General features: G+C 41.6%; 2 protein-coding genes and 1 long non-coding RNA gene across 3 annotated transcripts; 2 read left to right on the plus strand and 1 right to left on the minus strand.

Moving 5' to 3' along the window:
- Window positions 1-4,570: 4,570 nt before the first annotated feature.
- On the plus strand, window positions 4,571-10,111 carry LOC147260072 (lipoxygenase homology domain-containing protein 1-like). Its single transcript, XM_086205212.1, has 11 exons — window positions 4,571-5,270; window positions 6,403-6,517; window positions 6,657-6,668; window positions 6,884-6,964; window positions 7,064-7,248; window positions 7,711-7,809; window positions 7,906-8,054; window positions 9,235-9,358; window positions 9,606-9,715; window positions 9,836-9,976; window positions 10,106-10,111. The coding sequence occupies exons 1-11, from the start codon at window positions 4,571-4,573 to the stop codon at window positions 10,109-10,111; spliced, it is 1,722 nt and encodes a 573-aa protein (XP_086061338.1).
- Window positions 10,112-10,164: 53 nt separating this feature from the next.
- On the plus strand, window positions 10,165-24,945 carry LOC147260073 (lipoxygenase homology domain-containing protein 1-like). The gene is made up of 33 exons (XM_086205349.1): window positions 10,165-10,216; window positions 10,517-10,677; window positions 10,761-10,847; window positions 11,218-11,353; window positions 11,456-11,610; window positions 12,439-12,599; window positions 12,678-12,754; window positions 12,858-13,054; window positions 13,478-13,670; window positions 14,428-14,588; window positions 14,668-14,989; window positions 16,276-16,427; window positions 17,528-17,658; window positions 17,750-17,895; window positions 18,076-18,180; window positions 18,258-18,386; window positions 18,461-18,625; window positions 18,836-19,017; window positions 19,093-19,209; window positions 19,320-19,482; window positions 19,675-19,829; window positions 19,907-20,116; window positions 20,237-20,360; window positions 20,785-20,993; window positions 21,219-21,404; window positions 21,487-21,614; window positions 21,693-21,810; window positions 22,635-22,812; window positions 22,902-23,087; window positions 23,399-23,569; window positions 23,690-23,822; window positions 24,086-24,241; window positions 24,332-24,945. The coding sequence occupies exons 1-33, from the start codon at window positions 10,186-10,188 to the stop codon at window positions 24,810-24,812; spliced, it is 5,406 nt and encodes a 1,801-aa protein (XP_086061475.1). The 5' UTR covers window positions 10,165-10,185; the 3' UTR covers window positions 24,813-24,945.
- Window positions 20,008-21,232, minus strand: LOC147260074 (uncharacterized). The gene is made up of 3 exons (XR_015116270.1): window positions 21,125-21,232; window positions 20,192-20,299; window positions 20,008-20,065 (listed from the first exon to the last, which is right to left on the minus strand). It is a non-coding gene; the product is annotated as an uncharacterized LOC147260074 (long non-coding RNA).
- Window positions 24,946-25,620: the final 675 nt, after the last annotated feature.

The raw sequence follows: 25,620 nt of genomic DNA on the forward strand, positions 1-25,620 counted from the left end.
AATGTGTGTGAGAAGGAGCAAACCACCTTGCTCTCATCAAATAAATCAGTGTTTAGGGTTCACCAGGACCTGATATGCTTGTCATAACACAATTAGACCACAATCATGAACTCTGGGGCTCTTGACTGGACAACATGACAGTGACTGTGTCCCTCACGTATCCGGCGGTAACAATCTACTTCCTCTTCATTTCCTTCCGTACATCCTGCGTGAACTGTCAGATCCTCCAGTGTGTTTGTTTTGAAAGTCTTTGCAAAGTGTCTTCGATGTCGAGGAGCCGCGGCCATGTTATTACAAAGTTCTTTCTGGACTGGATAGATAATAAACATTTGCAGCTTTGGGAAACTAATTAAGCTTATAATCTTAAAGCTATGGAGGGATCTGAAGTCAAAATCACGTACAGAAGAAGTTTGTTCCGTCTGAGTTGAAAAGACCACGTGATGTTTATGTTTATAAAATAAATCATACAGTTCACTTTATCCATCAGGCCTGTGAATCTAGTGTATGGAGGGTGTTCTGTAAATCACGATGATGTTATGTCGCCAGTTTTAGTACAATTTTCCACTGTTTCCTTTTTCCCCTCCGCCTATATATTTAGAGACACACTGTACATCATGTGTGTCAGAGACAGCCTCAGGCACTTTTTCCATACATGTGATTTTAACTCTGGATTTATGGAGAAGCACAAACAAGATGTTGGTCAACCGTTTAGAATGAAACACTGACCAAATTGGAATTATACGATAGTCACTGGTGTTGATTTGCATAGAAGGAGAAATAGAAATTGAATGATAATAAATGAGATGCATTGAAGTCACCTTTCAAAACCCATAAGTAGTCCGTGTGAAGCTTTTCTTAACCTTATTCAAATGTAATAAAAGGATTGTTTACATCGTTTAATTTTGTGTGTTTTATGTTTAACACTTATAATCAACCAATTTTACGATCTCATTATTTCATAGGTTTTATTAGGGTCTGGGTGTCGATTAGCTTGAAAGTGAAATTTTATGTTTTATTCCTTGCTCACAGGCGTGCAAAAATGGCTGTATTGCACCCCCTAAGGCTGCACGGTGGTGCAGTGGTCAGCACTGTCGCCTCACAGCAAGAAGGTTCAAGGTTCGAGTCCCAGCTCCAGCACGGGATCTTTCTGTGTGAGTCTCCATGTTCTCCCTGTACCTGCATGGGTTCTCTGTGGTACTCCAGCTTCCTCCCACAGTCCAAAGACATCAAGAGGGGACGAGGCTGATTGATACTCTAAATTGACCGTAGGTGTGACTGTGAGTGTGAATGGTTGTCTGTCTCTATGTGTTGGCCCTGTGATGGACTGGTGACCTGTCCAGGGTGAACCCTACCTCTCGCCCGTAGCTGCTGGGATAGACTCCAGCCCCCGCGACCCTTAACAGGAATGAGCGAAAGAAAATGGATGGATGGATGGATGGATGGCACCCCCCTAAAAAAATTTGTTTTACCAATATGACTGAAACTTGCCACATGCAAAGAAAGTTTCTTGCTGCTGTGACCTCAGTTCAACAGAAAGCCTTTGAAGTTTTCAGTTTTCCAATTTTTGATCTTTCCAGGAAACATGAAACTGTGGTAAAATTACTCTTTATGTGATGTACAACTACGCAGTGAAGTCAGTATGCGTTCCTAATGGACACAGGAAGCGATGCTTCTGCCTTGAACTGAACACACTTGACCAAATTCAGAGCATGTGGTTGTAATATGAATTATTCTAATTAGCATTTATTCTATTCCTCCAGTGCTTGTTTAAGAAAGTAGGGCCAAAAATGAGTTTTGGTGGGCCAAAGAGGACTTGTGTTTTAACTGATGATCTACAGATGAAAATGTAGTTTGAGTTGTATCGGTGCCTCATCAGAAACCTTACAACGATCATGGGTGGACCTCTGAGATGAGTTTAGGGACTGAAAGCCTTTGAATCTATGTTCAAACAAACTTCAGATAAATGCTGCGTCTGAAGTCCAGTATCTTGCCCCAGTGGACAAGTACACCCATGGCAGCCTATCTGCTCCTCTGTTGTCTAAAGTGCTTCCTCACAGTGAATCTGCATGGACTCAAGCCTTCTTGTTTATGTTGGGAACTCATCTCGGAACATCTTTTCCTGCAAACATGGCTGATCATACAAATATATAAACAGGACTTGCCAATCGTCCTCTCCTTAGGAAAAGTTACAGGGCAGGGCAGCAGGTATCAGCGTTTCTATTTACAGACTTTCGAAGTCAGGAATGCCACCTAATCTAAGTCACAACTCAGTTGATTGTTATGTTACAGCTTTCTACAAGATCATTTGATCATTTGTTGTTAGAAATATACACACTGGAATTTGATCAGTGGCCCGTAATCAAAGTAAAGACTGAACAAAACCACTGTAGCTGCTTACTTAATATATTTTTTTTACATTAAAATAACATAACCATGTAAAACATAAAGTCAAATCAAATTAGAATTGTTAGTGTGACACGGGTTTGCTTTGCAATTTTGGCAATTTAACCAAATTGTCTGAAAAGACCAAAACCAGTGGCTCTCCAGGGAAAATTGACCTGCCAGCCACAGCCCACATGCTGCTGGAACGTCCCAGCTGTTTTGGGTGTTACACAATTTTCAAATTCTGTATTTATGTCTTTTCACAAGAATAATAGCAAACTCTTAAAATGTGTGATTTCTTCATGGAGATTTGATCAGCTAGTGTGCTCTGGTAGCCTTCTTCTGCTGACACCAAAGGCTTTTTAACTGTCACCGAATGTGACCGCGGTAACTAAGAGGGTTAACAACCCAGCAGATGAGGACGAGGATGAAAGATGAAGAGTAGCAGGCTGATTCCTGTGGTGATGGTCCAGATGAAATTTGCCTGAGCCATTTTTTTTCTTACCCCGACTCTGGATTCAGTAGTATTTTGGAAGAAGGTCAGGGCAAGGAAGAGGAAGCGCATCCACAAATTCATTGTGGCTGACCACATCATGCCGAGCATAACATCTGCTGACAAAAATTGTAGGTCAGACAAAATTAATTCAAAATGACATCATTTCCTTGTTGTGTTTTCATAAATCCTGAAATGTAGAGAGCCTCTTACACAGAATTTGCTGACATACATGTATCCTAATCTTGTAACTGTTTTGCTATATCTTGAGGGTAATTAATTTGTGTTAGTAATATAAAAAGCAGGGACTGTTTCAACATGTGATTGGCAAATTGGCAAATATGGGTTCTGTGTATTTTTCCTTTTTTTATTTTTATTTTTTTGAGACAGCATAATGCCAAAACTGAAAGAAACAAGTATTGCATACAGTTATAAATACGGAGATGTATAACATGTTCGAATGTAAAAGAAGCTGTCGCCATCTGCTGGCTGAAAGGAAAACTACACTGAAAAAATATATATGAAATATAAGAGGCAATAGAATTGTGTAAAAGAGGTGTCTTATGTGTCAGGTCTGGTAATAATATCTGGTGTTAATTTGGAATCACTGGGTCATATGGCACAGAGGCAACTGGAACAAACATGATGACTTTTCTCTTCAAATAATCGGTTTAAAAGGAAAAAAGTAGGAAAAAATATAATAAAGATATGTGTGTCATTTGTCTGGTCTGGAAATAATAACTGATCTCGAAAGAAGTCCCTGGGCCGAATAACAAGGAAACTATTGAAAATAAAACAACACATTTTTCATTAAAAAAAACCTCCATATGATGTACAGGAAGCAGTGAAATTGGATTCAAAGAGTTGTAAGTTAAATATCCAGAGTGACTGGGTCACACGACATGGAATGCATTTGGCAGGGGAAAGGTGAACATGGTGTTAAAATGTTAAATATCGGGTAAGGTTTGAAAATATTTTCAATTTATTATTCTTACAATACGTAACTTACAATACTTAATATATCAATATTTTTCTCCTGCTTTTTCAGTCATATAGGTGCAGAGTCATTTTTGCCAGGCCACATCGGTGTCCTTGCTAGTTAGCAATTAGCAACTAGCGTTTAGCAGGATGAAGGTGCAGAGGGTTTGTTTTTCCCTCCACAACATAAAAACAGTAAACTATACTTTTAAGTATAAAAATTATATTATTATTTTAATATGCAATCATATCTTACTATAGAAAGGAAACATATTGCAATTTTGCCTTTATTTTCACTTTTTGGAGGCCATGTTTGTCTCTGTTGAGGAACTTTAGTCCAGCTTAGTTAAATTCCTGCATCATGCTTAAATCTTGTGCTTTCTTCAATAGATCCTGCTGCTGTGTGGTGAACTGCCTCATTCATGTTGAACTAGCTTGACATAAGCAAAACTGCATGACTTTTCTTGTAGATCTGTAGTGCCTGGGAGGGTCTCCTGGTCAGGCGACCACTAGCAGATAAGCATTTTTAATGAGGTCAGAGCATCTGATGCTGTGGGTGGGTGTACAAGCATCCAACAGGGTCTTCCCAAGCTGCCTGCTAAACACAAGTTTCACTCGGACGTGACAGCAGGTCACTCTTGTGAAGCCACGGGTCAGTTTATTCAAGTTTCACCGGAACACGCAGGAGTCTGTTACAAGGTAGTACATAAATTAAAGATGCCCACAAAAAAGAAAAAAACCAAACTGAACTTGGAGGAGGAAACCAAAGATGTAAATGACGAGGACCCGAAGGATCAGGAAGCAGAACCCAAGAAGAGAAGTAAGCAGGTACGTGAGTCAGAGGATGCTGGAAGAGTTACGAGGAGGAAGAAGGTTCAAGACAGCGATGAAGAAGGATACAATTCTGACACATCAGGTGAAGTGAGGAGCAGCGAGAAAAAAGGAAGAGATAAAGAAAAGAGTAAGAGTAGGAAGAAAAAACACAAAGAGGAGAGTGGGGATGAGTTGAGCAATGTGTCACAGAATACAGATACTGAGGAGAACAACAACGCGTCCAAAAAGAGAAGGGGGAAACATCCTGATGTGATCGAAACCAGTGAGAAAAGAGCTGATAAAACCTCTGTGAAAGACAAGATGGGCTCAAAGGACAAAAAATCCAAAGATGTAGACAAAAAATCCAAGAAGGACTCAGAGAAAGAGGAAGAACAAGCAGCTGGCGATGAAGATGAAGGGAAAAAGAAAAAGAAAGACAAGAAGAAGAAAGGATCCGTGAAAGGGGAAAGTGATGAAGACTCCAAGAAAACAAAAGGGAAAAAGAAGAAGGTCGAAAACTACGTGGAAATCTATGAGAGTGAACTTCGAAACTACGATCCAGAGAAGGAAGAGAACTACGAAGATGAATACCACAAAAAGAAAGGTGAGGACGACTATCAGGCTACCTGAGAAGAAGTCAGTCCTTGATTACTTGCATTTAATAAATTCTGAGTGGCTGCAGGTGTCATTTCCCCGACCCAAAGCTATATGACACCTGCCACTCATTAATCTGTGTGTGTGTGAGTGTGTGTTACCTATTTAGTTTAGATATTTGCAATTTAACACAATTTTTTTTATCATGTAATGAAAACAATAAACCCTTGAGTAATCTTGTATACTAATGTATCCATAAACATCTCCAACATTAACCTGCATGAAAATAAAATAGGTGCATGAAGTTCAGGCGTTAGTGATAATTTTTTCACTTCACTCTATACTCCTGTTAGTTTAGTTAAAGAACAATTAGAGCAATTAATTGCAATTAGGTCTTAATGATTGATAAACTGAAAGATAGCTCCACCCAGTTTTTAACTTCAGCAAATGCGAACTTTTAATGGACAAAGAATAGACGTAAAATAACAAGACACGCGGACACTGACCATCCGTTACCTGCTGGACTTAAGATCTTAAAGATCTAAAATCAGACCGATATCGTCTTTTTTTTAATGCCAAAACTATAATCTATGCATTTGTATCCTTCAGACTCAACTACTGCAACACGATTTACTTTGCCCTTCCACTCCGCGCAGCTAAAACCCTAAAGTCTAGTTAAAGTTACTGCAGCCAGAAAAAGAGAGAATACAATCACTTCTTACAGTCTTGCCCCTCTGTAGAAGCTACTGATGGTTTTAAGGTTCTCCGGTCTAACTTGTAAGTAACATGGACTCGCTGCACCCTATTCAATGAAACTAATCATCCATCTATCCATCCATCCACTTTCAATCCCGCTTATCCGTTAAGGGTCGCAGGGGTGGGCTGGAGCCTACCCCAGCTGACATACCACTCATCATATGCTCTACTAATCATTCCCAATCAATCAGCTCCAGAGCATTCGGACCTCCCAGTACTTCTACTCGCAGTACTTTGGCAGTTAGTTCCTTCAAACCTCCTTATACCATTGTTGATTCAAAGCTGTTTGTGTTCATAGTCTGGTTTACAAAGGACACACGTAACACACCTCCTGTTTTGATGTGACTGTAATTGTACTGTAACCCTGTTCTTCATCAACTCTCCAGTGTATGAAGTGGTGACCATCACGGGTGATGAGAGAGGAGCAGGAACTGACGCTAATGTGTTTGTCACTCTGTTTGGAGACTTTGGCATCACCCCTAAAGTCCATCTGGCAAGCAAGTGAGTGAGTTGCTCTCCGAGATCACTAAAATGTATACATACATCCAGATTTTTGCCTGCTCTAGCATATGTTGTGACTTTAGAAATATGGGATTAAAAAGCTTTTATATGTCAATCCTTTCCTTTTCTGCACGAACAGCACAGAGAAGAGGTAATCTTTGTTGGAGGGTGGTGGTGAAAACACGTGTGATGTGATTGTGGAGTTAATTTTACTCTTTGCATGGCATGATTTGTCTTAGCATTCTGTCTTTTGAGGCAATATTTGAAGTTTTGTTATATAACTGAAGTGTTAACTCGATTTACATAACAATTTTTGTTGCATCTGTTGATTTTTTGTCCTACACTCACAGTAGTTTGTTATTTCAGGAGTCGCACAGCATTTGAGAGAGCCAAAACTGATGTGTTCAGAATCCGAACTCACAATGTCGGACCTCTAAAGAAGATACGGTGTGTGAAACATGAATAATTACCACTAGAAACATCTTAACCAACGATGAGAAGCTATACGCAGAACGTGACGGGTTCATCTTTGCTCTGTTGCTTCAGGATAGAGCATGACAACACGGGCCTGAACCCGAGCTGGTTCTTGGACCGAGTGGTGGTGACGGATGTGATCAGGCCTCATCTGAGGTTCTACTTTGCTTGTAACAACTGGCTGAGCAAAGTGGAAGGAGACCTCCTGTATGTCCGAGACCTGCTGGGCACCATGGACCCAATGGACATGCCCAAATGTATGCAACGTTATGTTTATAAAAACCCTTACTTATGACAAATGTAGAATCTTCCGTCCCTAGTTCACGCCCCACTAACGTCAAGCATCAGAACACGAAATCGGGGATCTTCAAAATGTCACATGAAGGTCTAGATTTCATGATCAGTAAATTATCCCCCCCAAAAAACCTCCAAATCACAGCTTTTACTATTTTCTGTGAGTTTGCATTACGAATAATTACATACTTTATTAAGATTTGATCAGGCACCAGCGTGACAGTTTGTTGTGAATGAATTTAGGGGAAAAAAATGATATTTTACAACACTCTAAACACTTTCATACTGAAATTCCTTTCAAGTCTACACTACATGCAGTATATTGTACAGTCAGGACAAACAGATGAACTGCAGCTTTTGTGGTTGATGCAGTCATAAAACTACGAGACTGTAACTCTTGTTTTATTTCCATCTTTACTTTACAGATAATAAATATGCGGTGAGTGTTTTCACGGCGGATATAAAAGGCAGCGGAACAGACGCGGACGTCTTCATAAATGTCTTTGGGGAGTTTGGAGACTCAGGTTAGAAAACATTTGCAGCTGTACTCACAAGAAGTTTCCACCTGCATTTAAATTGGGATCATTCCAAAGAGTATACTAACCGTTTGCTTATTTTAGGGGAAAGGCGACTTGACAGTGGCAAAAATAACTTTGAAAAAGGCACAGAGGACAAGTTCACCATTGATGCCCCAAACTTGGGCAAAGTGAGGAAGATCACCATCGGTCATAATAACAAAGGCTCCTCACCGGGATGGTTTGTGGACAAAGTAGGATTTAACACAAATCTAGATGTTTGAAATACAGAATATTATTATTTCTGAGTCAAATGACTGAAGATACACTGCATTTAATTGTTACATACATAATTGCCTTGCATTACTTACAGAGCCTCGTCTAGAAACAAAACTCATTCTGCTTAGTGCTGCCTATATGCAGAGGTACTTAAGACATGTGATCCTCCTATTTCCTCAGTCCTCTCATCTGAGACACACACACACACACACACACACACTTAGATGAGGTCATTCCAACAAGCTCACATACTGACACACATGATGTCATTCTACCCTGTGTGTAAAGGGAAACCATGCCCCATTACGGGATTAGCTTCCTTCAAACAGACGCACAATTTGATGGATTTGCTGTTGACACCAAACATCAACAATTACAATCCTAAACATTCACATCATCGCAGCAGCTCGACGCTAGTTTTGTGCTGCCTGCTGAGACGTTGATGCAACTTTAATCAACAGTGACATCAGTGTTGGTTGGACACGGTGATTGGATTCTGTCGTTGCACCCTGAGGAAAGTTAGTCAATTATTTAAATCTGTCACAGAAAAAAATTACCCAACAAACTCTGACCAAATGCGCACAAAGTAACGCACACATAGTATCAAATACGTGTCTGTTTTACCATATTTTATGCAGTTCATGAATTAAGCGCAAATATTCTTTCAATTCAACTTATTAAAAGACTGATTAAAGGTGCTGCAGCCGCATTCCAATGTGCAGAAAACAAGCATACAAAAGTATATGAAAGCATTTGATGTAAATGCACAATGCATTTAAACCTCTCCTGACACTTTTATCTGTTTTGGTAGTAAACATTTAATGGCATGTAAAGGCAACAAACAGGAGACTTTTTTTCTGTCAGTCAAATCCATCACCAATTATGACCTGGGCAACATTTAGTTTGAAAATTTAAAGAACATTATTCATGAAATGCTTTTATGCACTAATGTCTTCATAGAAACTGAAATATTTTTTTTTTTTTAAAGCAGCTAAAGTTTCAGTGTGTGGGACTGAATTGAGCACTTGGAATAATTCCATAGTGATGGAAAAAAATTGTATGTAGGAGCGTTTGATGAATTTGGCTCATTGTCTGTTATTTTCTGACTGAAGTGAACGATGGCAACGTTTATTCTCTTTTACTTCCTGTGTGTAGGTGATACTGGAAGATCTGGGAAACAAAATGACGTATGAATTTCCAGTCAATCGTTGGTTTGCCATCGACGAGGATGATGGCAAGATCCAGAGGGACATTTTGGTGGGAGGGAGCCAACCAACAGGTGAGACTTCACGAATATATTTCAATCAGCACCTGAAGCAAATATCCAGCTTTATTTCAATGAGCCCAGTGAGTTATCTCCAAATATTTTTGCTTCATCTTGAATTCTGGCTGTTGAAAGAATCGTCTTCGTAGCAAATTTGAAAGATATTTCATGAAAGTTTGTTTTTCATCCCCAAAGAACATGTTTAATACCTCCTTATTCAGCCGCTCTTTGTTTCAGCCTGACGTGTTTCTATACCCTTCAGGTATTGTATACAATGTCCAGATTGTGACAGGAAACATCAGAGGAGCTGGGACCAACTCCAAAGTGCACATCGTGATGAATGGTACCAAAGGCATGAAGAACAGCGGCAAGGTAATGAGATGTAGGAAGCGAAAAACTGAGAAAAGTCCCAGAGTTTCCGAAAAAAATAAATAAAAAAAAAAGAAAAGAAAAAAGAATGGCTGTAGTGGTGAGTTTCCGTATTTGATGCAGGTGTTTTTGGAAGGAGGGAAATTTGAGCGAGGCCTGACGGACATCTTCACCGTCGAGATCGCCGCGCTTCTCAGCCCCATGAGCAGAGTGACCATAGGGCACGATAACGAAGGGGTCAGTGCCGGGTGGTACTGTGAGAAGGTAAAGCATCCATTTAGGATGGCTCACGGTAGAAAAGGTCTTTTACCGCAAATTCATTCAGCTGACTGTTGCTCTGTTGAGTTGTTGTTTCTATTGTTTTGCAGGTTGTTGTGTATTGCCCTTTCACAGGGATAGAGCAGACCTTCCCGTGCAGTAAGTGGTTGGATGAGAAGGAGGGAGACGGACTGATAGAGAGGGAGCTCTACGAGATGGTGTCGCTCAGGCAGAAGAGGCAGAAAAGTACGTTGGACGTCAGTGACAACTGCTGCAAATTCTGCCGTTTGTATTTTACAATGATGAGGTAAAATTGGAATGTATTTAAAACTAGAAAAGATAATGTATATCACCACACAGTTGATCATCTTTGTGCTGTGCTGCTGATGAATACGGTACATTCCCTTAAGTTTTAGAAATAAATGAAACCATCGCTCCATCCTATTTGGATAAAAAAAAATATATCGTGATCATATGATCAAAAAACACACACAGACATATAATTGATCTGGTAAATGAAACACAGTGGCATCGGTTCTCCCTCAGAACACCCCTGGTCCTTGTGGATCTGGACATCAGACCTGCCCAATGCAGGAAGCGACGCGGATATCTTTTTCCAGGTTTATGGAGAAAAAGGAAAATCAGACGAGATCAAACTGGACAACAAAACGGACAATTTTGAACGAGGACAGGTTGACAGGTTCATGGTGTGTGTCCGACATTTTTAATGTCATTAGAACGTTCGATTACAACAAATTAGGGTTTTACCTCTTTTAACCTGTTTATAAAGGTCGAGCTGCCTGATTTGGGAAGCATCACCAAAATGCGCATCTGGCATGAGAAGAAAAATCCTTTCGCAGGATGGCATGTCAGTAAGGTGAGGAAATGTAATACCTAATAATCAAGCGAACAAATGTCGTTTCAGTTAAATTAGCACAATATCTTATTTACAACAGCAGCATATTGGGTCATACGTGCATTTCTGCCTTTGTTTTTATAACTTTTGTTTATTTTCTGTGCTGATTTACACCCAGCTGAGCATATTAGGTTCCTTCAGTATCCTCAGCTTCTAACAGACGAGGACATATAAAACAAAACAGGAGGAAATTAATGTTTTTTCTACCTTTCATCCAAAGAAAGGAGATGGATAATAAAGGGGCTCAGCCAACATTTGAATTAAATTCTAATCTAGACACCTACAACCATCATAAATCAACAACTCTCTGATATCACATCTCTCCATTTAGGCCACTGTGCTGAAAACATTAACAAAGGACAAGTACACATTTCCCTGTGAGCGTTGGCTGGACACCAACGAAGATGATAACGAGGTTGTGAGGGAGCTTCCTGCTACTGGAGAACTGATTGCAGAACCACTACCTGGTTTGTACACAAGAATACACATTTTATTTGTAAAAAGGATTTTTGTCCAGTCCATACAAAGGAAACTTAAAGCTTGAATAATTCTTTTATTCTGCTCCATAGTTATAAAGTACAGAGTGACTGTTTGTACTGGGAACACTGGTGGCAGCGGCACAGACGCGTCAGTTTTTCTCAATCTGATTGGAGACCAAGGCGACACCGGAGATCGACAGCTGGTTAACTGCAAAAACAACATCAACAAGTTTGAGAAAGGAAATGTGGGTAGATCTAATAGATCAGTGTTGGAGGCAGGAAGCAAAGTTAATTTCACAAGGACGAATTCAGACCGAATCCAGCATTGCAGAGAAAACACATGCCTACGTTTCAGGCACACCCAACCCTTCATTATCGCCAACCTGCTCCATCTGACCTGAAATAAACTGTCCTTTGATTAACAGCTCACACCAACTAGCAAATCATCAAATGTGCTTTTGTAAATGATATCTTAAACAACAATTAAACCATCACAACCCACCTGCCCAGTCTAATTTCTAGAAAGCGGACCTGAACCTGTTACTGTGGGCTGAATTCAGACCAAATCTGTGAAGAACAAGTGAAAACCCAGGTTTTCTCTTTCATTGGGATGAAGATACTGCTGGGGTTCGCACAATCTGACATCGCGCTGCAGCACAGTTTAACATGTAGCCTTGTAGCTTTCTGCTTCAAAAGTTCAGCGCCATGATATTCTCTCCCAGGCTGTACAACACTGGCTTGTGTACCACTGTACTGCTGCAATACTGAGATTTCTGGTTCGGAAGGTTATGGTTTACAACAAGCATCGTGAACTTTTTTGGGCTGAGGAAAATATGTTCTCTCATTCATCAATCATAGGCTTTTAGTTATTGATCTATAAAGAATCCTGACTTGCTCCATCCAATGAGTAACCTTTATTCCTCTTGGGGGAACATTAGAACATTAGAACCACTCAGTGGGTTTTTCATGAACCCCATATTTTCACTTGTAGTATGCTGATTGTTTCATTCTTATCTATTCAACCTGAGGTGGAATTATAACGTCGTGTCGCTCGTCTTTTTCCATCCTCTCAGATGGATGAGTTTATAATCGAAGCTGTAGCCATCGGCCAGATCCGCAGGGTGAGGATCGGACATGATGGCAAAGGTGGAGGCTGCGGTTGGTTTCTTGATAAAGTGGTTGTCAGAGAGGAGGGACAGACTGAGGCCCAAGCTGTGGAGTTTCCCTGTAACAGGTGAGTACAACAGACATTGACCCCCAGAGGTTTTGTGGGTAATATACAGTATGCGACGGCAGTGTTTTTGCTGGGCAGATGGCTGGACCGCAACGAGGATGATGGACAGATTGTTCGAGAGTTAGTTCCATTCTCAGACGGACAGCAGCTTTACAGTAAGTTAGAGAAGTTGGAGTTATTTCAGCAAATGAGGCCACCTGAAGTTGATGCTCAGAAACAGTTGGGGTGTGTGCGTGTGCGTGTGTGTGTGTGTACCAGATGTTAGCTATCACATTGCAGTAAAGACAGGCAACATCCCTGGAGGCAGTTCAGACTCCTCCGTGTTTGTGAAGCTCTACGGGGAGAAAGGCGACACTGGTAAGATGATGCTGGTGGTCTCCGACAACAACCTGGGGAACTACTTTGAGACGGGTCGCATCGACATCTTCACAGTGGAAACCTCTGATATCGGACAGGTGAGACAGAGTCTTGATTTCTTCCGTCTGCTGGTAAAAAGATCAAGAGCTAATGAAAAGAAACACCAACACTGAAAGAGATTTAAAGGTAAAATATGTCACATGCCTGCACTGTCTCCCAGATTGGTTGTTTAACGATGAAGACAACAACCTCTGAGATCCCAAACCACTTCATGACATCACCAAACTATAGCCAGTGTATAGGTAGAATGTTAAAGTTCTGTGTGCTCAATTATAGCTGCTTACAGATATGAATCACTGTATGTAAACGGTGATCACTGTATTTGTAAATGTTCTTCGTCAACTTTAAATGAGCAGTTACACGCCGTGAAAAGAGGCGATTTAATTAACTATTTTCCAACCGCCTTCTCAGTCAGGTGTGATATTGTTGAGTCTGTCTCTCGGTTTCATCATTTACTCCAGATAAATCGTTTGATGATCGGCCACAAAAACGAAGGCATGCGCGCCGGCTGGTTCTTGGACAGCGTTCAGATCACGGTTCCAGTGAGCGGAAAACATTACACGTTCCCTAGTCACCGCTGGCTGTGTAAGGATGAAGCTGACGGCAAGACGGAGGTGGAAATTTACCCCAGCGAGATCCTGGACACAGAGCAATGTCAGAAACAAACACAAATAATGTACTTGATATTTCTGATGTGTCTGGTCATTGAACTTTGACTGCAGTGAAAGGAAACTCCCTTTGGTTGCGAGTCGATTAACAAACAACCCCAAACCCTTTTCAACCACAATTTAAAGCTCAAAACAGTCTTTATGAAACTTTAATGCTATTTCTGGTGCAATTTAATATTTTACAGTTTTTTTTCCTTCTATTTCTTCATTTCATAGGCTGTTTTTGAGAACCTTGTAACTTCTGTTTTGAAAAATGCTTGAATTATTTATCATGCTGTAGTCAAGAGAGGAGCAGATTCCCCATAGAACTACTTTGTTGTAGTGGATTCTACTTACACGATTCACCTTTGTCCTGCTGCGTTGGTGTTTATTTCCAGGGAGTTTGCAAGCACACGTATGTGCAGTCAGTGAGAGGAGATGTCCATTTGGTCCTGTTTTGTGTCCAGAGATAACTGTTCACAAACATGACAACTAATGCAGTTTGCCTCTGGTAGCTTCAGTTCTGGGAGTCGTCTGGCTCGGTTTGGTCCCTCCGGCCAAAACACAGTTTGAGCTGCATGACATTATTGCAGCTGGCACTAAATACTTGCACATTTTTTGGGGGGTTGTAACTTTTAAAATAATTGAATATTGTGGAAACAGTAAGAAAAACAAGACCGTAAATCTGTCAAAAACCCTGAATATCCACTGATGTAGACTAAATTCATGTATCTGTTCATATTCGTCAATCTCTCCACCTCCAGTGATGAACTATGAGATAACAGTGGTGACTGGAGATGTCACGTTTGCTGGCACAAACGCTAACGTCTTCATCCAGATCTACGGGGACAAAGGGAAGACAGAGGTTATCCTGCTCAAAAGCAGATCCAACAACTTTGAGCGAGACTCTGCTGATTTATTCAAGGTATCAGATTTGTATAGCATCATCAAAGCAGTTGAATACCAAAGGAACTGAATATCTAGATGAGGTTTGTCTCCTCCAGATAGAGGCCAAAGACGTGGGAAAAATATTCAAGATCCGCATCGGACATGACAACACGGGGATTGGATCTGGCTGGTTCCTGGAGAAGGTGGACATCAAGCATTTCATCATGGCCCTGGTACCTAAGGAGAAGAAAAAGGAGGACAAGAAAAAGAAGAAGAAAAAGAAGAAAGAGGAGGAAGATGAGGATGAGGAAGCAGGAGAGGAGATGCAGGAAGTGGTGCTGACGTATCATTTTCCCTGCTCGCGGTGGCTGGCCCGGGGAGAGGAGGATGATGAGCTGGTGGTGGAGCTGCTGCCTGAGGATGCAGAGGAGCTGGAAGGTAGCAGACGATTACAACTGAGTGTTACTTTGTATTTACTAAGAAAGTGTGTTGAAGACCCTGGTTAACTTTTTAACTGAAACGGTGGGGAGTATGGACCCAAATGCAGCACGCTTTGAAACAGGAGTTGAATTAGAAAATGTCTTAACGGAGGCCTGAAGATGTCTTCAAAAGAAACAGAACTGGCAAAAACAAGCTGACAAAAAACAGAGGCAGATGTAGTTCTCAAGGGCAGATGTGGTAACCAGGGCTGAGGCAAAGGGGAATGGTCAGATCAGGAAGGGTTAAAACCCAGAAGTCAATCTGAGAGCTATCGCTGGAGAGTTTGACATGAATGCATCACAATCTGGCAGAGAGCAAAGGGAAAGGGAGACCTATATAGTGTGGGGACAGGTGCAGGTAATAGAGGGTGATTGGTAGAGGGGGTTGGCTGAGGGAGTGAGTGAGTGAGTGGTGGTGCATTCAGGGAGACACGGAGAATCCAGTGGTAAAAACTGCAAACCATGACGTAAACATTTATTGGAACATTCAAGAGATGTAAGTCCAAATAAAGGTTGCATGACATTTGTTTTTTTTTCTTTCTTGCAGCTATCAATACGTCCATAACAACTGATTATGACGGGTATTTGTGTGTATAAAAAGAGGTTTATGTGATGTTCACATTTTGTACACACTAAAAAACCCCAAAACAAAACATTGATGACAGTGGGAATTTGAAAAATTTATATGTTCTTTGTTTCTTTGTTTCCAAAACACCACTCAGATAGTGCTGACAGCAGGTAACGGAGCAGATATTTCTGCACTGTTGAATCCAGGAAATAACTCGCACGCAATTTTATTCAAAACTTTCTTCGACATTTCGTGAGCCTGAATTATTGGATTATGGCAAAGGTAGAACAGGTTTACCAAATTGTTAAAAAACAAAAATGAAATTAGGGCTAAACCCCCCCCCCCCTTTAATCTGCCGTATAGTAATAGTTCACTGGCCAGCAGACAGTTACAGTATTTAAAGATTCAATCCATGCAGAGGAGTCCAAGTCCATGTACAACTACTTTTTTTTTTAAGTGTTTTTCCTATTTTCAAATGCTAAAAGGCATCTATGAGTTTACGGTGTTTTTATATACACATACATAAATGTATCTAATTTATTGTAATTCTTTTTAACTCCACGTTTGACACACGGTGACTTCAGTGTTGATGTAGTGGGCATGCGTAGTGTAGCACAGTTTCATGTAGGACATGTTAAAGAGGTGTTAGTAATTCATCCCCTCTTATTGTCTAACAGTCAACACCTATGAAGTGTGTGTCATCACTGGTGACGTACTGGGGGCCGGGACCGATGCCAACGTCTACATTAATATTTATGGAGAAAATGGAGACACTGGAGAACGTTACCTCAAGAACTCTGGGAACCTCAACAAATTTGAGCGGGGGCAGGTACGATGGGCGTAACAGACGGATGAACTCTGGTTTATAAATCAGCTGAAGATAAGAGGAAGGAATCTGCTAGCATTATTATCCCAGATGAAGTGTTTTATGAATAGACAATATTTATTACTCTCACTGGCATTGCTGTACTTGGATGCAAATTTACTCAATACATCCGTAACCCAGGAGCAGAAATATCCACGCACCGTGGAGCCATTTCAGAGCTGACGAGGTTAGAGATGTTTGTTTTGGCCGGTTCTACCCAATTTATTGGAAGGCAATCTCACTGGAAATTAACCAACAGTCTATCGAAGACTCAAGCACTTCCACGCAACGTGAGCCGTGCACTGAGGTGTGGGTGGGATTGTATCCTGGTAGGCTTACAGGCCCTCCTGCAGGCGAGCCAGCTGTGAGCCAACTGAGATGAGCCGAGGAGTCCTCTTTGTCAATGCACCTGTCCTACTTTTACTCATGACTTAATTCCAACCTATGATTTATTCATCCCTGCATTACTCCGAGCCCTGTGAGGACATAAAACATGTCCACAGTCAATTAAGTTTATTTCTTTCCTCAGATCAAAAGCCAGATTACCTTACTGTCATTCAGTGGAGGATTTTTTTTCTCACAAAAAAGCCAGAAAGTTTTAATTAAATGGATAACCTGCTTAATGTACTATACTGTTAGTGTAATCCAAGGCATCCTTGAACACATTTTAGAAGTGAAAATAATCAAGATTAAAAGTTATTTTTGTTAACTGCAGGTGTTCATTTAGTCATTTTCCAGCTTTCCAGCACATCACAACATCTTCCATCACAGAATATGAACATTTCCTGGACAAATGCACCTCACTGAGACTTTGTTGGAGGTATCTGGTGCGTATCCCAGCAGCCTCGTGGTCTAAAGGTGCTGTCTGAGGAACTAATCAGAATGTTGGGATTTTTAAAAACAAAACAAAACAACTCTGATAATGTGAGTGTGCGCCCAGTTTTTTTTTGGGGGGGGGGGGATTCCACTTTGTGCGATGTGTTTCAGCAGTTCCAAATAAATCCCAAACAAAAATCTCATCATCATGGTAACAGGAATATAGCTCAGGTTGCTTTACTTTGCAGGAGGATGTTTTTACAGTGACAGCAATTGATTTGGGTCCTCTGAAGAAGCTTCGGATTCGTCACGATAACACATACTGCTCAGCCTGGTACCTGGATCGTGTGGAGATAGTGGACACAAAGGAAGATACAACGTAGGTGAAATGGAAGGTTTCTGTTACGTCTGATAGTACTGACTCACGCTTAGATTTACGGTACTTATCAGAGTTTTTCATGGTCCTGCAGGTACTACTTCCCCTGTAACCGCTGGCTGGCAGTGGATGAGGATGATGGTCAGATAGCGAGAGAACTGGTCCCTGTGGATGAGGCCTTCATGAGGAAGGATGAGGATGAGGAGGGGACCGGTGCCACTCTAGGACTCGAGCAGAAATGTAACACAGTTTCAAAGCCGGCTCATGTTGTAGGAGAGGGGAATACCGTAGATAAAAGGAAGCCCTTTTTTAAGTATTTATTGAAGTGGTAAAACATGCAGGTGTAGAGCAAAGAGGGATCCATGTATCTGTGTGAAAATAAAAAAAAAAAGATCTAAGTACTGAATTCTCATCTTTCAGCCATGTCGACAACATATACTCTTAAAATAAAAACTGGAGAAAAGAAGTATGCTGGAACTGATGCCAATGTCTTCGTCACCTTATTTGGTGAAAACGATGACACAGGTAAGAAAACCTTCCAGCATACTGCATCGTATCAGCTGTATTTTAGCAAAGGTTGAATGTCCCCATGTATGTCACAGGGATCGTCAACCTAAAGGCCTGCAAGAACTATAAGAATAAGTTTGAGCAAGGGATGATCAATGAATTCACTGTGGAGGCGGTGGACCTGGGCGATCTGGAAAAGCTTCGAATTGGTCACGACAATTCAGGTGGGGAAAGATGAGGCTGCTGTATTAAAAAGAGGTACACTGCGTCAACGCTTGATGATTGTTTTCACTCTCAGGGGGTTCACCTGGTTGGTTCTTGGACTGGGTTGAGATAGACGCCCCCTCTCAGGGTCAAAGACTACGCTTCCCATGTGGCCGGTGGTTGGATAAAGGAGAGGACGACGGGGCGACACTGAGGGATCTTTATCCTGCCGAGTTACAGACGGAATTCTACACACCGTGTGAGTAAAAGATCAAGTTGATTTCACCAGTAAATGTTGTGATGAACTGATTGGGAAAGTGTGGACACATAAGCAATATTTTGAAGAATTATGCTTTTCATGCCTTTCAGTTCTCAAAGAGAAGTCCCTGTGTACTGCTCAATCAATCCAATCATATATTTTCACAGAAATCTCCCATCAGAGTTTCTGTCTTGTCCTTCGACTTTTCAGTTGTGCCGTATGAGCTGAAGATATACACCAGTGATGTTTTTGGCGCTGGAACAGACGCTGATGTTTTTATAGTTCTGTATGGCCCGAAGGGAGTGTGTACACAGCAGAAGCACCTGTGTGTCAACAAGAGAGAGAGACGGCTTTACTTTGAGAGGGGAGCTGAGGACATGTTTATTGTGGAGGTGAGTGTTTATATATGGACTACTGGTCCTTCAAAAAAAGCAGCCGCAGATCTTTAAACTGTGTTTTTATCCCAGTTGGAAGATGTTGGGGACGTTATAGAGAAGATCAGGGTAGGGCATGACAACAGGGGCAGCAACCCAGGATGGCACCTGGACAGAGTGGAGATCAGACGCCAGTTGAGGAAAGGAAAGGTAGTAAAACACAAAAGTTCCACCTGAGACGAATTTGGATTTAGATGTACTTTTCTCAGGGTTACAAAGATGCAACTTGACCCAGTTTGGGATTTTGTTTGCTTTGACAGGGTTCAGAGACAACCATCTTTCCTTGTGAGCGCTGGCTAGCCAAATCAGAAGATGATGGGGAGACGGTGAGGGAGCTGGTCCCATCTGACATCATCACAGAGAAACTGCTCAGGGATGGGACTCTGAAACGGACTGAAACGGAGGTGGAGGATGCTTTAGAGAGTAAGTTTGGTTGAGCTGATAGCCACGATATACATCATATACACTAAAAATTGCATTGATTTTCTCGACAAAATGAACAAATTATTTGAAAACTAAGAAATTAGTTGTGCATCTGTTGCATTAATGTTTGAATCATCAAATACAGAAACAGGAAGTACAGTACTCTGAGCTCGTTCTTCACTTTGCCTTCAGCTCACACTTACCAGGTGTCTGTGCGGACAGGTGATATGTACCGTGCAGGAACCGATGCCAACGTCTTCCTCACCATCTACGGAGACCTGGGAGACACAGGGGAACGCAAACTCGCCAAATCAGAGAACAACAAGAACAAGTTTGAGAGAGGAGAGGTATCAGAGGAAGGCAAAGATATGTGATATAGTGTTTGAGCCATGTCACAGTGTGTTATCCTCTCTCTGCCTCTCAGGTGGACAAATTCACCATCGAGGCGGTCGACCTGGGTCAAGTGTTTAAGATACGAATTCGTCACGACAACACCATGATGGCAGCTGACTGGTACCTGGACCAGGTGGAGGTGATGGATGTGGAGTCAGAAGAGGTCTACATGTTCCTGTGTGAGCGCTGGCTGTCAACGAAGAAAGAGGACAAACGATTAGAGAGGACCTTCTTCGTAAAGGTTTGTTCCGTTTAGCTAAAATTCAATAAGTCGTGTCACTTTTTCTTTGATTTCTGCTTTTGAGACGAAACTTACTGGAAGGGCGTGTAGAAATAACGTGTCTGTATGCGTCTGGTTCAGGGGTACGAGGGCGAAAGAAACACAGATCCACATTCCAAGAAGATCGCTCAGGCCAAACTGGGGCTGGACAGGAATGCAAACAAGAAGAAAAAGAAGAAAAAGGTGGTGGTGGAGGAAGGCCCAAGTAAAGTCACAAAATCTTCCTCTCGCTGCTTGCAGTATGCTTAAGACAACATGAGCTGTGGTTTTCCACCTTTTTAGTTTTTAAAAAAAGCAATGACTGCATTTATTATGCAATTAATTCAAACAGAGAGAGAGAGAGTTTTAGAACACTTTTAGTTCTCACAAAGATCAAAACTAGCCAGTACTGAAGGAAAATAGAGCAAAGATTTCAGCAAGAAAAGTGCAGTTGTGTGACAACGTTAGAAACATACCAGAACCTTTTGAAAATGTGAATCTTTTACTTCAGGAAAAGTAGGAGAATCTAAAGACTGTGTAAGCACAAGATCAAAACTAAATGCAAAATTGTCATGAATTAATTAACAGCAGTGTAAAAAACTGAGATCAAATGAAACCCTGTGTTTACTCAACACTTTTCTCCCTCCTAGTCATCCCCTATCACTTCACTTTGTCCACGGGGATTGACCGTGATGCTAGCACGACAGCCAGGGTCTACATCATCATCATCGGCCCTGGTGACGTCGAGACAGACCGGCTGTGGCTGGACCTGCCTGAGGGAAAGAAATCCTTCACAGCTGGCACCATGGAGCATTTTGTGTGCTATGGAACTGACGTAGGAGAGATCAAGCGGGTGGAAGTGAGAATCTGGGACTCTCTCTGTCGCTGAATCTGTGAAAGTGTCTCCTCTCTTTTGCCTCCTCAGATGCGCTGATGTGAAAAATTTAAATAAAGCCATTCTAGCTCAGCAATAATTAATTCTAGCTGTACCTCCTGGTGTATAGATCAAACAAAATCCAATGATGATCAATTCCCCCGTTTTCTCCTCTCCCTCTCCCTCAATCCATCTCTGTCTCCTCCTCAGCTTGGCCATAACGGTGTCACGCCAGAGAGCTGCTGGTTGGTGGATGAGCTGTCGGTTGCCGTGCCAACCAAAGGTATCAAGTACATCTTTCCGTGTAAGTGCTGGCTGGCGAAAGACAGAGGAGATGGTCTCACTGCACGACTGTTCAATGTGCTGGATGCCAGCACAATCAGCATAAGCCGCAAAGTGAGTCACAGCACTGAAAATAAGACTCTTTAACATGTTGAATTAAAACTGAGTTTGTCTCCAACGCGTTTACATTTCCCAGGTAATTTATTACTCCACAGTCATCACAGGTGACACACAGTATGCAGGGACTGATACAAACATTTTCTTGACGGTGTACGGAGCCAACGGGTGCACAGAGGAAATGCTGCTGCCCAAAAATGAGGACAGGTCTGTCCTGCAGTCACGTCGGTACTGATGAGTGTTCATTCAGAAACCTTCTATGATGCGTATGATGTTTACATTCAGGTTTGAAAGAGGCCAAGAAGACACATTCAGCCTGGAGATAGATGACATCGCCCCTCTAAAGAAGATCAGAGTTCGGATTGATTGTAGCGGGAGTCGCCCAGACTGGTTTCTTGACAGGGTAACAGTTACCCGGGCAACCATCTCTTTGGTCAATAGTTTTGGTAACACTAATCAAAATTTGTAATGAGGTGAAATCGACAGATTCAGGCTGACTTTCACTTGCTGCAGTTAGTTATGAGCGTTATACATTCATTTAACTTTTATTTAAAAATCAGGGCATTTAAAGTGATAGAGAAATCATAGACGGAAGAAACCAGACGGCGACAACTACAACAGAGCAACAAAGCAGCGTATGCACTGTGAAGCTGCAATTTTCATTACGAAAAAAGTTAAGCACTCACAAAATGCCAAAAATAAAGATACACATTGCTTATATCTTGAATCTTAGTGTATTGATTGAGATTAGTAGTATCTATTTGGGATTGTTTTTGTAATGATGGTGTGATTTTTGCAGAGATCTGTATCAAACAAAATATTTTACTGAAGTTTGCAGAATACGATGAGCTGTCAGGATTTAGTTTGAAATGCTATTTTGACACTCAGTCTATGAAAAACTATTGTACCTTCCTGCCATTTGTGGAATGCAGTAAACCATATCGCACTTTGATTCAACAGTGATGAATTGCACAACTTTACAGGAACACAGAGTAGGAATGTTAACATGCTTGGTTCAATCCAGGTCAAGAATACTGGTTGTATGTCGTGTTAGTCAAGCAAATTGCAGTTTCAATTGTCGACACGATAAAACAAAAACGAAACTAAAACTCATCATTCATCACTGTTAAACTGCTACCACAACTCAGCAGTGATGTCACCAGGAGGACATGTATGTTTGTATCGTCACTTGTGTGTGGCGGCTGATGTCTCACTAAATGCCTCTAGATCCTGATGCGAAACCTGACCACAGAGGAAGTGTATCTGTTCACCTATGAGAATTGGCTCTCTAAGACCAAAGGACCCAAGAGGACCAAAGTGTGTGAGCTGGCAGCCATGGTGGACGAGGAGGAGATGGTGGAGAAAACCACCTACGTCATCCAAGTCCAGACCAGTGATATCGGAGGTGGCTCACAAGGGTTTAAAATAGTAAATGCTCAAAAAATGTATGCTATTATAATGCAATTAAAACACACGCTGCCTGTGGTATTCCAGGTGCCGGCACCGACGCCAATGTGTTCCTGATGGTGTTTGGTCAGTTCGGAGACACGGGGACGCTGCCTCTGAAAGAGAGCACCAACAGGAACAAGTTTGAGCGTAAAATGAAAGACGTGTTCAGGTTCCCGGACATGCTCAGTCTGGGCGAGCTCTCCAAAGTCCGAGTTTGGCACGATAATAAAGGTGAGTAGCAGAAGGGTGGGAAGGCTGGTGTCAGAACAGCATCACGGTGATGGTGGGGTTATATGATTCATTTTTTTAGTGTGGCCATACTCACAAAATCCTTTATTTTCTCTGAAATGTTGAACTCACATGGACCCTGAAATGCTCCATCTTAAGAATTTGGATTCATTATTCAAAGACATAAATACATGAATCTCAGCCACTTTGTCCTGGGAGTTCACTCCACTTTTATCATTAATATCAGTCAAAAGAAAAAACCCAAATACACATCATTTATGTTGTGCTGCTTATCTTTCTGCTGTTGTAAACAGGGCCGGCTCCCGGCTGGCACCTAGAGTACATCGATGTGAAAGATGAGGCCATGGACCAGACGTTCAGGTTCCCCTGTGATCGCTGGCTGGCTAAGAATGAAGAGGACGGGCAGATTATGAGAGAGCTGGCGTGTGCCAACAACGACTCCATAGACCTCAGTGACAAAACCAGTTAGTAAAAAATAATGGACCTTTGTGGGTGTTTTTACAAGCTTTTAATTGTCACAAACTGGCAGCTAATTATAAGCTTTAGCCAGATGTGAAGTACTAACAGTCTCTGCCTCATTCCAGAATATGAAATTGCCACAAGAACAGCAAACACAGACGAGGCCTCCACTACTGAAAACGTCTGGATTATTTTGGAAGGAAGGAAAGCCCGATCCAAGGAGTTTGTTCTCGAGAACAAGAAAAAAAAGTTCTTATGGTAAGTCTTCAAAGAGTTTCTTGGTGCCTCCGCTGACGGTGTGGCCCTACATAATCTCCTCACTTTCACGTTTTGTTTCTCTATTTCTTTTATCTTGTAGCTTCATTTTCTTTTCTCCAAGTCTCAGCTCTCAGGAGAGTTAATCCCAGGAGATGGAAAGAGGGAAAAAAAAAACTCCCTGGCAAACTAGGGAATTTAACAGTTCAGTTTAACATCAAACCCTCGACTGACTCTGCTTTCCACCTTTTTCTGTCCTTGCACAGCGGTGCCACTGACACATTTGAGTTCTCGTCCAAACACGTGGGTGAGATCGCTGGCATCTGCATTGGCCACATAACAAAAGATGGCAAGAAGGTGAAGAATGAAGGTTTCTGGCATGTTTTGGAGGTGGTGGTGACAGAAAAGGAGCTGGGAAACCAGTGAGTGAAATCTCACACAACCTACGTTCAATTACATAAAATGTCACATCGATGGTGTTGATGTGAGTCCGCACCTTCCCTCCTGTTTAGGTATTTCTTCCACTGTAATGCACAAATTCCCCTGGCAGCCAAAAAGGACCAGTTCCAAACATTTGAGTGCTACAAATCGATCGAGAGTTTCGCAAGTAAAGTCCGAAACCTGGTGCCTGTCAAGTACGAGATCATCGTCATCACGGGGGACGTCAAAGACGCAGGCACAGACGCGAACGTGTTCCTCACAGTTTACGGCGTCAACGGTGACTCTGGGAAGCGTCACCTGAGGAAGAAGTTTCGTAATCTTTTTGAACGAGGCCGAACAGACCGATTTGTTTTGGAGATGCTGGACCTCGGGGAGTTACTGAGGGTCAAAGTGGAGCATGACCAAAGCGGCTCCAACTGTGGGTGGTATTTAGAGTGCATCGAAGTGACCAACACTGCCAACTCAGTCACAACCATCTTTCAGTGCGGGAAGTGGCTGGACACGGCTAAGGCCGACGGGCAGCTTCAGCGAGTCCTTTACCCCAGGTACTAGGACGCATGAGAACCAGCCAGCTTTCATCACCGGTTTTCCTTCTCTATTTTTGTGAACACAGAATGTTAGATGAGCTTTGTGTCAAGAACTGAAGGAAACTCTAAATCAAGTTGAGACTGAAACGCCAGAGTCGGTGCCAACCGTTAAAGTTGAAATCGCGTTTTTGTTACCATCCTTTCTTGTATCATGATGTGAAAATAAATTTCCACTAAAATTGTCAAAGATAATTAAAGAAAAAAACACGAATTTGTTTTGCTGTCACTGATGAAGAATTTTCATGTCGTCAATCACCCAAAAACCACAGGATGACGAAGGAGGCAAGAAAATAACGTTAACCATCATACATCCATAATTTTTTTGCTTTCCCCTCAAATTATTCCAAATGGTAGTGAAATATTTTAAAACAAATGCACTGGGAAGAGAATGTTGACAATCTAAACCCATTTACCTGTAAAACTGGGGCTTTTATGACTTAGAAAATACAGGCACGCAGGACCCAAAGCAAACACACAATGTTGAAATGCCGTCTGCTGATTTTTGTCCTTTTTTCTTATTCATTTGCACTAATTTGATGTCCTGCGCCGCCCAGTGAGACTCAGCTGCCTGATCCAATTACACAAAAATGTTTAATAATTAAGGATCCCACATATTTATAGAGCATTTTAACCTCACCAAAAAAAATCCCCTATAAACATTGCATCATTTAAAAAAAAAATCCTATTTTTTAGTAGAAAATTTTGTGTAGTTTCCGCCCTTTTATGTAGGTGAATAGAGCTGAACACTAAAACACACCACAGGTATGATTTGT

The sequence above is a fragment of the Aulostomus chinensis genome, chromosome 6 (genome assembly GCF_037954235.1).
Source record: "Aulostomus chinensis isolate RoL2024-O1b breed Wild chromosome 6, RoL_Achi_v1.0, whole genome shotgun sequence".
Lineage (NCBI taxonomy): Eukaryota > Metazoa > Chordata > Actinopteri > Syngnathiformes > Aulostomidae > Aulostomus > Aulostomus chinensis.

Excerpts from the sequence above, each read along its gene's own strand:
- LOC147260072 (XM_086205212.1), top strand. The coding sequence starts at position 4,571 with ATGCCCACAAAAAAGAAAAAAACCAAACTGAACTTGGAGGAGGAAACC. Across the intron at positions 6,965-7,063 it reads GGACCTCTAAAGAAGATACG|GATAGAGCATGACAACACGG; the intron begins GTGTGTGAAACA and ends CTGTTGCTTCAG. Across the intron at positions 7,249-7,710 it reads CCCAATGGACATGCCCAAAT|ATAATAAATATGCGGTGAGT; the intron begins GTATGCAACGTT and ends TTTACTTTACAG.
- LOC147260073 (XM_086205349.1), top strand. The coding sequence starts at position 10,186 with ATGGTGTCGCTCAGGCAGAAGAGGCAGAAAA. Across the intron at positions 20,361-20,784 it reads GGTGGTGGAGGAAGGCCCAA|TCATCCCCTATCACTTCACT; the intron begins GTAAAGTCACAA and ends TCTCCCTCCTAG. Across the intron at positions 23,823-24,085 it reads AAGAAAAAAAAGTTCTTATG|CGGTGCCACTGACACATTTG; the intron begins GTAAGTCTTCAA and ends GTCCTTGCACAG.